This window comes from Oncorhynchus masou, chromosome 8 (assembly GCF_036934945.1).
Source record: "Oncorhynchus masou masou isolate Uvic2021 chromosome 8, UVic_Omas_1.1, whole genome shotgun sequence".
Lineage (NCBI taxonomy): Eukaryota > Metazoa > Chordata > Actinopteri > Salmoniformes > Salmonidae > Oncorhynchus > Oncorhynchus masou.
The window spans coordinates 46,170,353-46,183,828 of record NC_088219.1 but is presented as its reverse complement, the minus strand read 5'-3'; the positions used below and the strand labels follow the sequence as shown (position 1 = coordinate 46,183,828).

The 13,476-nt window shown below is 39.6% G+C and overlaps 1 protein-coding gene across 1 annotated transcript; it reads left to right on the top strand.

The window, feature by feature from the left end:
- Positions 1-419: 419 nt before the first annotated feature.
- LOC135543965 (purine-rich element-binding protein gamma-like) lies at positions 420-1,504 on the top strand. The gene has a single exon (XM_064971275.1). The coding sequence runs from the start codon at positions 420-422 to the stop codon at positions 1,446-1,448; it is 1,029 nt and encodes a 342-aa protein (XP_064827347.1). The 3' UTR covers positions 1,449-1,504.
- Positions 1,505-13,476: the final 11,972 nt, after the last annotated feature.

Here is a 13,476-nt window from a genome sequence, read left to right as displayed (position 1 = left end):
TTAAGACCCAAACGCTATTTTTGTATTATTATTTTTTACGATAAAACCAATGTTGACTTTGTGGCTGTAGTAACTAGTGGAAACCACCGAAGCGGCGCCCTCTGAAGAGACTGTCCGGGAGAACTGTCAGACGCAGGAAAGGGGGTAGCTCGGTAACCCGTCTTGCCAAGGGTTACGATGAAAATGGCACCAAACAGTACTAACGCTTGACCTTTAAATCCGGACGCAGAAACTCGATCAACTGAATACTCCTGACAGGTAGCGGCCATTTCAGGTCATTTCAGGTATCTTTCAAATGTAGCCTACTATAGCAATAAACGGTCTGTCTAGCGGAACGAATAAGGTTACATGAAAGACAGCATGTTGGCTGGTAGTGGCAGGCAATTTGTCGTGTGCTTAACTGTGTTGGAAACGAAATAATGATGTCTGATACAACATATTCAAGAGGGATGGAACGAGACAGAGGAAGGATTACATCAGATTCTATGGCGAGAGGCGCATATCCTCAGCAGTATGTTCACCCTGGCAGTCAGCAGCAGGGCATAGACATTCAGGAGCTTGCCTCTAAACGTGTCGACATCCAGAAGAAACGGTTTTATTTGGATGTAAAACAAAGTGCACGGGGCCGATTCCTAAAAATTGCAGAGGTTTGGATTGGAAGAGAACGTCATGATAACATCAGAAAAAGCAAATTAACGCTGTCCATGTCAATGGCACCCGATCTACGTTATTGCCTGGGGGACTTCATTGATTATTACGCTCATATCGGGTTGAGAGGTGGTATAGTACCACGGCCAGAAGAGCAGAGCAATGGCCAGGGCCGCCCGCACGATTCCCGCAGAAGACCGCAGGATCACCACGCAACATCAGTGTCTCCCACTGGCTCTGCGGTATCAGAGGAACATACTCATCGCGTCCTGAAGAGTGAATTCATTGAGAGAGACAATAGAAAGTACTATCTGGACCTGAAAGAGAACCAGCGAGGCAGGTTCCTCCGCATCAGACAGACTGTCAGCAGAGGGCATGGGGCCATCGGTTACTACGGCCAGGGCATCGATCAAACCATAGTGTTGCCGGCTCAAGGGCTAATCGAATTCAGAGATGCACTGTCGCAGCTGATTGAAGACTACGGCGATGATGATGCTACGGAAGAGCTTGGAAGAGGCAATGGGAACCATGAAGAATCCACCGAGTTTCCCGAGGCAGCATCATTCCGAGTGGACAATAAGAGGTTTTATTTCGACGTTGGTTCTAATCGGTATGGTGTCTTTTTAAAGATTAGCGAGGTAAAGCAGCCATACAGGAACACCATAACGGTTCCCATGAAAGCCTGGGCCAAATTTGGAGATAATTTCATTAGGTATGAGGAAGAAATGCAGCGAATGTTCACCTGTCACAAGGAGAAGAGGACAGAGACTCGTGAAGACATTGGAGAACAAGAGGATTGACAATGGCATTATCTGGCTGTAAGAGGTTTCTAGTGATGGTGGGTTAAAACAGGGATGGAAAAAGCTAAACATGACAATATCCTAGAACATATGAAAATGTATTATTTAATGTACCTCTATTAGGCCTATGTCTCTGGTCAACTAGCACTTTTGCATTGTTCGTGGTCATTCCTGTTTCAATCATACATTTCGATTATGGCATCCGTTTTGAAATTGGTGCAGCAGGACGTGTTGCCTATTGAAAAATGAAAAAAAATGATATTCAAAAGGCAAAATGATGATATAGGTAATTTGTGAATCAAATCTCTTTTTTTCATTGTGGTTGACTGAGTGTGCAAATTAAGGTACGTGTGCGCATGTGATTGTCTGATTGAGAAAAAAAGGTGAGACATGAAAGTGTACACGTCCTGTCCCCCACAATCATTGGTAGGGGGTTAATGTTAGATATACTGCTGAATGCTAGACATGATATTGTTGTTTAAACAGTAACAATGTGTAGGTAGCGCTTCGTGATTTCGTTTGATAGAATAAGGGACAGTTTGGTTGAGGGTTCGCCGAACATTCACGGACGAGCTCAAACTCCCTGCATATGTCATTAATCTGTAATCAGAGCCGGCTGCAGACAATTATCAACTAGGGGGAAATCCGATTATCAACATTTTGATGCTAAATTTATAATTATATCAAATATATGCAACGATTTTTCATTAACGGGTTTATGTGCCAAAGGACTACACACGACCAATAAGCAATTCAGAACTACATACCGAATACCGACTTCGAGCACATCATCATGGTTTGCGTTTTCAACACCCCATTCAAATAGAGTATGTCAATCCGGACAAACAGGGAATACATCTTTCCCTACTCAGTATCGATGGCTTGGCTTGACAATCTCTGAATGTCTTCTCTTTTTGCTGTTTTGTAACAATGTCTTTTTCCATTCATCGAATGGCTGGTGTGCAGTTTGGATGCTGGAATTATATCAGAGTGGAGTGGATGAATGTGCGCAGGTAACCTACAGGAGACTGTTGAAGTAGCCTAATCATCAAACAATCAAACATTGTGACTGATTGAGTTTATGCCATACATCAAATACATGGTTAAAGTTAAATTACAAATATTTAGGCTATATTGAAGCGTTAGGTTCAAGGTCGAGAAATAGTTGCTCGTGTGGAAAAGGAGATGCAACGCACATTAAGGTTTCCTGAATAACTGGGCCTGCTAGAAGCATAGGCCTATGTGACTGCACTATTTAAAACGACCCAGGAGAATGATGATCAGCAACAGAAGTTCAAATACAGCCTGACTGTCCTGCACGATGCCTTTCTAGACTTTATAATCTGCTGAGAGTAGACCCACAATTTATCCAAATGGAATGAAACGTTTAAGTAACTGCTTTTATTCAAATTACATTATTACTTGTACTTTCTTGAAAATCATCATTCAAATATTAATTGCATTGCGGTGTTGTAGGCTAGTCTAGGAAGGATCCTTTCATTGTCCCTAAGGCCATACACATGTAATTAACTGTATAGGAGAGCCAGCAATAAAATAAAAAAACATAATTGAAGGATAAAATAAAAGGTGTACCCCGTGTAATAATACTAAACAACATTTGTAGGTTCCAACACCTAGCGACCTCACCATGATATTTGAGCCTTTTGGGATTGTAGTGAACAGTGGGGCAGGGAATAGAACTCAGATACCTGGCGTGACAGACAAACACCATATGCATCGTGTCAATAGGGTTAACCCACTTGCTTGGAATTGTAACATGCCACATATAGCAAGGTTTGCTACACTGCCCCCTCCTTACTCGAAGGCACATCCCTGTGCTTCAACTACTCAGCCCCCTAGCATGTCTGAGCCATCGCATAGCCGCCATCCCACTTTTGACACTAGTGTAGCAAACGGCAGGACAAAGATGTAAAACCGGTGCTGTGTTCGAATACCCATACTAACATACTGTATACGACATACTTAATGATTATATACTATTAGTTCATTTTAGTATACTGTAAGGGACCAGGGACCAGGGCTTGAGCCCCAGTCAGGGTACCCCCTAATCCACTATATTGGTATCAGCCAGGTGTTGCAGCCTTTCAGTTGAATGTACTAGCGCTTTGCCTGTCTACTGGAAGTTGATGCTGTTGCTATGCAACCTCTTGCTTGCTTGTTAGCATAACACATGACTAGCTAGACATTTTACGATTTCGGGTGTGTTCGTAAATTCAATATGGATTGCCAGAGAGCGCTCAGAGTTAGCTCTGGGCGTTCATAAATCCAGAGCTTTGTCATGTTCATTTGTAAATTCAGTGTTTTCAATTTCGAAGGCCACACTGGAAGCTCTGAGGAGTAGGGTTGAACTGAGCGTTCTCCCCTCACAAGCACCCAAGCTAACTGGCTAACGTTGGCTAGCTTGCTAGCTACTTCCAGACACAAATGAGAGAACACCTCACTCTGACCATTTTACTTGCCCTAGCAGAGCTGATTAGGCTGTTTTCATGTTATCCAGAGCATTGGTGACTGTAACTGTGCTGCTGGCAACAGTTTAATTTAGCTTTTTTTTTGCAACGTTTACGGACACCGGGTGTATCCGCTCTCGTTGGAATTCGGCTGCATATTTTCCGCCATTTTTTAAAAAAATCTGAAAACGTTGTGAAGCCACGACCATTGTCTAAAGAATTGCATTATAGGCCCTAAAAGCACGGAAATAGTGTCCACTGTTTGTATAATTCGTATTTTAGAGAATTTAGTAAGACATCCAGGGACTTTTGGCATGCTAACTATGACTATGCTATGAAAAATAAGCATACTACATACTCAATTTACATCACAAAGAGTATGGTTAGTGCGGTTAGTATGAGTATTCGAACACAGCTACTGGCTTGAAGGCCAAACACATGCATTGTGCCAATAGGGGTAACCCACTTAGTCGGAATTGTATCATGGCTCATATAGCGAGGATTGGGATAGTATAATGGTTTTGGAATGACAGTCGCAGGGACCAGGGCTTGAGTCCCAGTCAGGGTACCCCCTAATCCACTGTATTGGTATCAGCCAGGTGTTGCAGAGCACCCTTGAAAGCATGTCCCAGCCAAGTTTAAGCCATAGTACATTTGTGTTAGGCTAACAGTGTTTCTGTACTCAACCTGGTTTCAGAGCATTTTGTATTATTCTGTACGTAAATCCGAGACACTCCAATTAGCATTTCGCTACACTCGCATTAACATCTGCTAACCATGTGTATGTGACAAATAAAATTTGATTTGGTATGGTTACATAAGGCATATGGTTACTAAAGGGGGAAAAACAGTTGAGGGGGGGGGGGTTGGTTGGAATGTATGGGTAGGCAAATAAGACAAACGTCTAGCAACCCAAAGGTTGTGAGTTCAAATCTCATCCAGATCATTTTAGCTAATTAGCAACTTTTCAACTACTTAGCATGTTAGCTAACCCTAACCCTTTTAGCAAACCCTAACCCTTTAACCTAACTCCTAAGTTTAACCCTAACCGTATCTCCTAACACCTAGCCAAGCTAACGTTAGCCAGCTAGCTAGAATTTGGAACAGATCTTACATTTTGCAAATTTGTAACATATTGTACGTTTGCAAATCGTAACATTTAATGTGATTTGTCACATTCGTAACATATCATACAAAATGGGTGATGGACATCAACAAATTAATACATGCCAAATGAAACGTAACATATACTGATTGGAGTGCTTTTACATCTGCATTACTTACTCTTTGGGATTTTAGGCTGGGTTTCTGTATAAGCACTTTGTGACATCTGCTAATGTAAAAAGGGCTTTATAAATACATTTGATATGAGTGTCTCAGATTTACGTACAGTATAATACAAAATGCTCTGACACCAGGTTGCTGTACTGCACATGTGATGGCAGAGTATACAAAACAAATGTGCACCCGATTGACAAATCATTATGATATCATTCTGCCAGGTAGGCCCACTTTACAGTCAACATTTAAATGTGTACAGTTTGTGATTCACAAATTATTATTTTGATTCTCATGATTCGATTCACCACGATATAACTGAACCCAAACTACTACAATGGCGAAGCATATCATTAAATTCATCAAAAATAATTGTTTAAAAATAATAATTTCATATGAAATGAATCAATGTTTTTATTTTATTTTACTATTTTGAGAAAATGTAAAGAGGGACATCCGTTGTATAGTAATCACATTTGTATGGCATAAACATGATTCATAGGGGAGCTTTTTGAGCTGCGGGTCAAATCAAATGTCTCATGTCTTCACTGTTGTTTCATGCACAATGATGCACCTGACCTCTCTGCTGCCTATCCTATTCCTCTGTTCTTGTGGGTTTATATAGACAATTGTTGCAGATTCTTTGGGGGATTTTATGTGTGGTATGATTGCTAGTTAAGTAAAATATTGCAGGTCTGGAAGAACGATCCATCTACCACTATTGTCACTATGGGTAGAGGGCAGGATAGATTTGACTGTACAGTAAGCGCTCAGAAAAGCGTAGTGCGTAAGGGAAGTACCTAAACACCTTGATAGGCGAGGCGCATGCAAGAAGATGAGGAAATGTGGCTATATGGAATCTATTATATAGTAAAACGTACTTAGTTATAACGTAAGTCTTGCATCTCATACATACACACAAACAACCTTGACAGAAATATAGGCTATTATTCACACAAACTACCTTTATCGCACCACTGAGCACAGTAGATATTCATTCCAGGTTTTAGGATGCATCCCAAATAGCCTATATGGCTCTGGTCAAAAGTATTGGACTATATAGGAAGTAGGGTGCTATTTGGGGAAACGACCTTGCCTTCACAAATCTTACGATGATACTTGAAACATTGAGATCCAGCCCATGCAGCTTTTAAACCTCCTCAGATATCCTTACTTACAGATGCAACTTAGTCAGTGTGGCCCCAAAATGATCCTTATCTCATTAGCTGTGTTCGAATACCCATACTAACATACTGTATACTATATACTATTAGTTCATTTTAGTATACTGTAAACAAACAATATCGTTTCAGTTGAGCGTACTTGCGCTTCACCTGTCTACCGGAAGTTGATGCTGTTGCTATGCAACCTCTTGCTAGCTTCTTTGCATAACACATATTCAATCTGGAGTGCCAGAGTGCGCTCTGGGCGTTTGTAAATCCAGAGCATTGACAAATACAGAGTATTTTGGTCTCGGAGTGTTGAGTGCACACAATGGACGCTCTGGCCAGGGAGTCGGGTTGATCTGAGCATTCAACGGCAGTAAAGCACCCAAGCTAACTGGCTAACATTGGCTAGCTTCTCCCAGACACATAATGAGAGAACACCCCACTCTGACCATTTTACTCACCCTAGTCGGGCTGGTTAGAATGTTTTCATGTTATACAGAGCGTTGGTGACTGTAACTGTGCTGCTGGCAACAATTTAATTACACTTTTTTTTTTGCCAGAGGTTTACTGACAGGTGTTGAGCGTTTGTCAATTCTATGACCAATAAGCATACTATATTCTCATTTCATGTCACGAATAGTACGGTTAGTGAGGTTAGTATGAGTATTCAAACACAGCTATTGTCTTTTACAAGTTATTTAATGCATTTGACTGTGTAATTTATTAGCATAGTATTTGTGCTGAGTGACTAACCAAAACTTCGGTTTTCAAACAACTAATTGATGTCAGTTCAGTCATTTGAATTCCATTTTTTATTTCTTTCTGTGAGCTTGATGTGCAGTTTCTGTAAAGATAAATCAGATCAAGCCTGAACTGTGCGATGTAGTAGGGAGTTGTAGTTTCCAACGGGCCAATATTCTACATAGTTTAGAGCAGGACACATGGTAATTAACTACAATGACCATAATCCATTGGATGCCCACTTAAACTTGTTTGGTCTGTGCGGAGCAAGACACAGAGATTGAGAGGAGAGAACATGCCTTCAAGAGGTATAAAAAGCAGTCGCTTAGTGAGCCTGAAAATACATGATCTAAGTGATTGATAGTTAGTATTCAGCAGTAATAAAAGTATGCATTATTTACTTTGAAGAACTACTAAAGTAGTGATTTTGTCAGACATCATAGGCAGCAGCTCTATTTGAGGACTTAGAATGAAATAAAAGTAATCAAATAATACAAATATTTTATTAAAGTAATGTGATTAAATGATGGTTAATATGTGATACGCAGTAATGGGCAGTCACTACCATCATGGGACTTTAAAAAAAAAGATTTCTGTGTTGCAGCATTCAGCCCACTTATTGTATAGTGCATTTAATGTCTAAAAATATTATCAAAATCGATAACCATGATTTTTTTTTTAAATAATCGAACCGAACCCGAACCGACCTCAAAAAGCACTAATCGCTCAGCACTACATATTAACAAATGAAAACATAATCAAAAATCCATGTGAGGAGAAATTGTCTGCCCTACTATATTTTTAGTTTCAAGTCATGCTGACACTTGTGGTGCTATAGAAAGGAGCGCCGCTCCTAACACAGATCATCTTTATTCATATAGGCTTTGATGCCTACTTGTAATAGTCTCAACACATGTAGAGGCTGGTTAGACCGCAGACAGTTGAAAAATGTGCCCTTGTCACATGCCCAAATGAGATCTTTAAAAAAGACAGGTGATATTCTGTTACAAACTTCCTTCACATCTAATTTGCTGCCACGTTTTAGACCCCTGGAGCTTTATTAGACCATTTTTATCATTTAGGGGCTGTCCAGGAAACAGCACCATAGACTCATTGCCAGATAAGGTGATGGGGCTGATATGTTCTGTGACATAAAATGTCCTATGCTGATGACCTAATCCATACACCTCTTTAGTCTAAACATCTCTTCATATGTCTGAGTGCCAGACAAACGATCTTGCAGTACTAGTAAGGGCTTAACATCTTGCTTAAACAGGGCTTCAACTCAAATGGTTTGTTCTAGTTTTAACTAAAGTTCTGTGCCGAAACTCCAATTTGACCTTTCCTTTGCATCTGGTGACAAAGGATGTATGAAATTGTCTGACGTTCATATTTCTTAGTTTTCTTTTTGACTACAACTCCCTAGCAACTGTGCCCCTTGTGTTACAGGGTCTATAAAACAGCGATTCTTCTGCAGAGCTGAAATTGACCAATTTAATTTGCTGTACATTTAGCTCGCCATATGTTTGTTCTGCATGGAAGATCCATTGAGGAGAGATGAACCAAATATAACAGTCAGAATGCCTCATACTCATGCTACTCTGTGTTAAGACATATTGTAGTTTCCACAAGAATGCAGTTGACTGAATCTCAAGGGAAGAGGTACTGTGGATATGATAAAAAAGGATGGGTCTTTTACAAAAAAGGCAAGGTTAAAAATCATTGCCTCTAAAACAAAACTTGATATTATGATTTTTGATATTTTAAAGACATATAGTAGTTTCCTTATGAATGCAGTTGACTGAATTTCGAATCTCAAGGGATGAGGTACTGTGTATATAATGAAAAAAAAGGCAATGACAAAAGAGGGGGTTAAACTTGATTATGATTTTTTTTCTATCTTAAAGACCGGTGTTTTTTTATTTTGTATTCTTAGAGGTGGCAATCCAAACTTTTTTACTTATAAAAACCCCCACCTATATTTAACCAGGTAGGTCAGTTGAGAACTGTTCTCATTTAAAACTGCGACCTGGCCAAGATATAAGCAAAGCAGTGCGACAAAAACAACAACACAGAGTTACACATAAACAAACGTACAGTCAATAACACAAAAGAAAAATAGAAAAAATCTATGTACAGTGTGTGCAAATGTAGAAGAGAAGGGAGGTAGGCAATAAATAGGCCCAAGAGGCAAAACAATTATTAGAATTTAGTATTAATACTGGAGTGATAGATGTGCAGATGATGATGTATAAATAGAGATACTGGGGTGCAAAAGAGCAAGAGGGTAAGTAATAATATGGGGATGAGGTAGTTGGGTGTGCTATTTACAGATTGGCTGTGTACAGGTACAGTGATCGGTAAGCTGCTCAGACAGCTGATGCTTAAAGTTAGAGAGGGAGATGTAAGACTCCAGCTTCAGAGATCTTTGCAATTCGTTCCAGTCATTGGCAGCAGAGACCTGGAAGGAAAGGAGGCCAAAGGAAGTGTTGGCTTTGGGGATGACCAGTGCAATATACCTGCTGGAGCGTGTGCTACGGGTGGGTGCTGCTATGGTGACCAGTGAAATGAGATAAGGCAGGGCTTTACCTAGCAAAGACTTATAGATGACCTGGAGCCAGTGGGTTTGGTGAGGGCCAGTAGTGAGGGCCAGCCAACGAGAGCATACAGGTTGCAGTGGTGGGTAGTATATGGGGCTTTGGTGATAAAACGGATGGCACTGTGATAGACTACATTCAGTTAGCTGATTAGAGTGTTGGGGGCTATTTTTTAATAACATCGCCGAAATCAATGATCGGTAGGATAGTCAGTTTTACGAGGGTGATGTTGGCGGCATTAGTGAAGGAGGCTTTTTTGCGAAATAGGAGGCCAATTCTAGATTTAATTTTGGATTGGAGATTCTTAATGTGAGTCTGGAAGGAGAGTTTACAGTCTAACCAGACACCAAGGTATTTGTAGTTGTCCACATATTCTACGTCAGAAGCGTCCAGAGTAGTGATGCTAGTAGGGCGGGAGGGTACTGGCAGCAATCGGTTGAAGAGCACGCACTTAGTTTTTCTAGCATTTAAAAGCAGTTGGAGGCCACGGAAGGGGTGTTGTATGATGTTCACATATGGTGTCCAGGGCACAACTGGGGGCGGAGGGAGGTCTATAACAAGCGGCAACGGTGAGAGACTTATTTCTGGAGAGATTCATTTTTTAAATTAGAAGCTCAAACTGTTTGCGCATAGACATAGGTTTTGGCCTTTTAGGGAGATTTTCCTAGCCACCGTGCTTCTACACCTGCATTGCTTGCTGTTTGGGGTTTTAGGCTGGGTTTCTGTACAGCACTTTGATATATCAGCTGATGTAAGAAGGGCTATATAAATAAATTTGATTTGATGATGAGAGGTTTTGTCTCTAGAGGCACCATTTAAGCCATTTAAGCCAGGTGCAGTCAACGCGTGTGTGGGGGATGTAACATAAGGCATATTGAGCAGGGCTGGAGGCTCTACATTGAAATAAGACAAAAATTACTAACCAAAACAGCAATAGACAAGGCATATTGACATTAGGGAGAGGCATAAAAAAGAAGTGCATGAAAAGCACAAGGTTTTTCAGTGTGTTTTATTTGAATAATCTATTGTGTGGTGTGGAAATTCCATTTGAATGATTTCATTTATTCTAACAGGACAAGTTTAACAACTCATTATAGAAAAATCATTCAAAGCACAACTTTCCTTCAAAATGTGTTTGTTCCCACATGTTTTAATTTATATCAATATTTTAGAGTGCCCAGTGATTTTGTGTTTCAGATTAAGGCTTTAATGACGATCACAGAACCTTTGGGGCAAATTTTGCCTGCATCATGAATATCTCTAAAAACAAAGGCCTTTTTCCTATCTTGGAGATAGAGAGAGAGAATATGAAGTGGGATGCACAGCTCATTTGCTCTTCGAAACACAAGCCTCCCTAAGAAAGCACTTTAAAAAAACAGCACTTTACTCTGCTGCTTCTTACTCAATTCACATGGAGCAACCACATGATCCATGCATTGGTTTAAACTTTGATGTGACAATCATGCACTTAAATTGCCATACCATGAAGCTAATCTTCGCCTAGATGTTGATATCTTCCATTTTAATCTCAAAAGAGCTGCACCTTGAGAAACTGATCCAGATATTGTCCCTGAAGTCACTAGCCTACCCTTCATCTTTAAGTTTTGTTTTACCTGAACCACTGTGACACTTTTGAAATAAGGTCAATGTCTTACAGTGTTATGGCTTTCCGATGCTATTGTTTTATCTACTTGGATTGTTTTGTTGTAGTAATAACGGCCGCTAGCAATGTCAAATGGAGTTGATATCTACCCTAAATTCTATTTTTTTTCTTCTCACAATTTAAGTGAATAAACTTGAGCTTTTTGAGGGGTGGTAGGTAGCCTAGTGGTTAGAGTATTGGGCCAGTAACCAAAAGGTTGCTGGATCGAAACCCCGAGCTGACATGGTGAAAAGCTTTTGTTCTGCCCCTGAACAAGGCAGTTACTGTTCCCTAGTAGGCTGTCATTGTAAATAATAATTTGTTCTTAACTGACTTGCCTAATTAAATAAAAATCTCTGTTTTCTTGTGAAATTGAACAAAATGAAATGTCCTACATTTCTGACTGCTGAAGACGTATGTTTAAGTGCAATTTTATCTTTTTTAATTGTAAAGTTTAAGGATTCAACCAAGTTGTAGAGGTGTCGTTATGATCAGAAAATGAAATGAATTTTAGTGTATCTTTATGGTTGTAACAAGGGATAACATTTTCAATGCAAGGTACTCAATTGTTGTGGATTTGGACTTAATCACTTATAGGCCAAACACATTGTCTTGACAAAACATAAAATGCTCCAACTCTTGCTGCAAAATTTTCCCTGGAACTATCAACCCAACATGATCAAATAACCTGTTCACACATAATCTAAAATGCTTATCTTGCCCCTTATTTATCTTCCAAACTAAAATATAAAATAAATTATATGAAATGTGTACAAGAAAGTAATACTAGGCCTGATATCCAACTATACCTGGGCAGGAGTGTGAATGGTCTCAAAGTCCTTGTAAGAGCAAGCAAGGTCCTCACTGAGGGCTGTGTTGGTCTCTTATAAATAAATTGAATGTATCGAATTTGGACTGTTATCATCTAAACAAAAGGTTTCTACCCTTTACTCCTTTACAATTTGATTCTATTGTTTTGATTTGGATGATGATTTTTATTCATTTTTAGAACAAAAGGTATGTTTAGAAAATGGAAAAGATTACCTGTCAGTCTGGTGAAAGAAATAAGAGGGAGATGTTTATTGCAACAGATTTCTATTGCATGAAACACCAATGATGTTCAAGCATGTTTAGGAGATTATAGTTTCAGAAGCATAGGCTACTTAGCACTCAAGCTCCACAAAACACTATTAACCACCTAACTGCAGTAGTGTCAACTAAAAGAAGAGACAAAAAGAGTTCAGGCTTCACTAAGGAAATGTAAGGACATCTTTAAATATGTTACTAATTTATAGTTGTGTATGTAGTGTGCTGTGAGAAGTATGGGTATTGAAGAAGCTTTGTTGGTGTGTTTATCATGCCATTTTTGTAGTAGAATTTTAAACTAAATGTCTATGGTAGTGATATAAAAATGAAATGGTGAAGCTAAAAAGTTGAGTGTATCTTTGGATAAATGCCATGCTAAAACGTGTCCTGTAGTTAAAATAGAATATTAGATGACTCAAAACAAGAAAGCAATTGTTCTGTGTTCTAGAACTTTCCTTAACATCCTTAACATTCCTTAAAGCACTATATTATTTCATGTTCTACATGTATGGTAATGTATGAATATTCAATCAATGCCTTGTAATGTTTGTAAAAGGTTGCAATGTTTAGAAAACCAATCTGAAAAAACCCAAGTGTACGCATGCCAACAGTTGGGTCCGAAACTGAAAACGGTCAAAAAGAACTAAAAAATGGTGCTATAACATATGAAGGTGCTTATATGGACCCCAGATGCATGCATGCAAAGAGGAAATGTCATGTTTATACATGCTGTGCAGTCATCAAATGACTCGCAAGATGTCCTCCCAGAACACAAATGGTATGGTGTAACTGTAAATACTGTCAATGGAAGCCTCATCACCTATCAAGACATTTACTACCAACACTTGGCCACCAGTTTACACTGGCCCCAGGGAGAGTCTGTCATTACTACAGCATTGATCAAGTTGTGTTTTTCTACCAACAAAACACATCCCTACAGACAGAGACCTGTATCTCCAGCAGCTTTGGAGACAGTCAGTCCCAAGGTGGCTGATACTTTCGGTTAAGGAAATAGGGATTGCATCAGTGATGCCAATTTACAGTTAC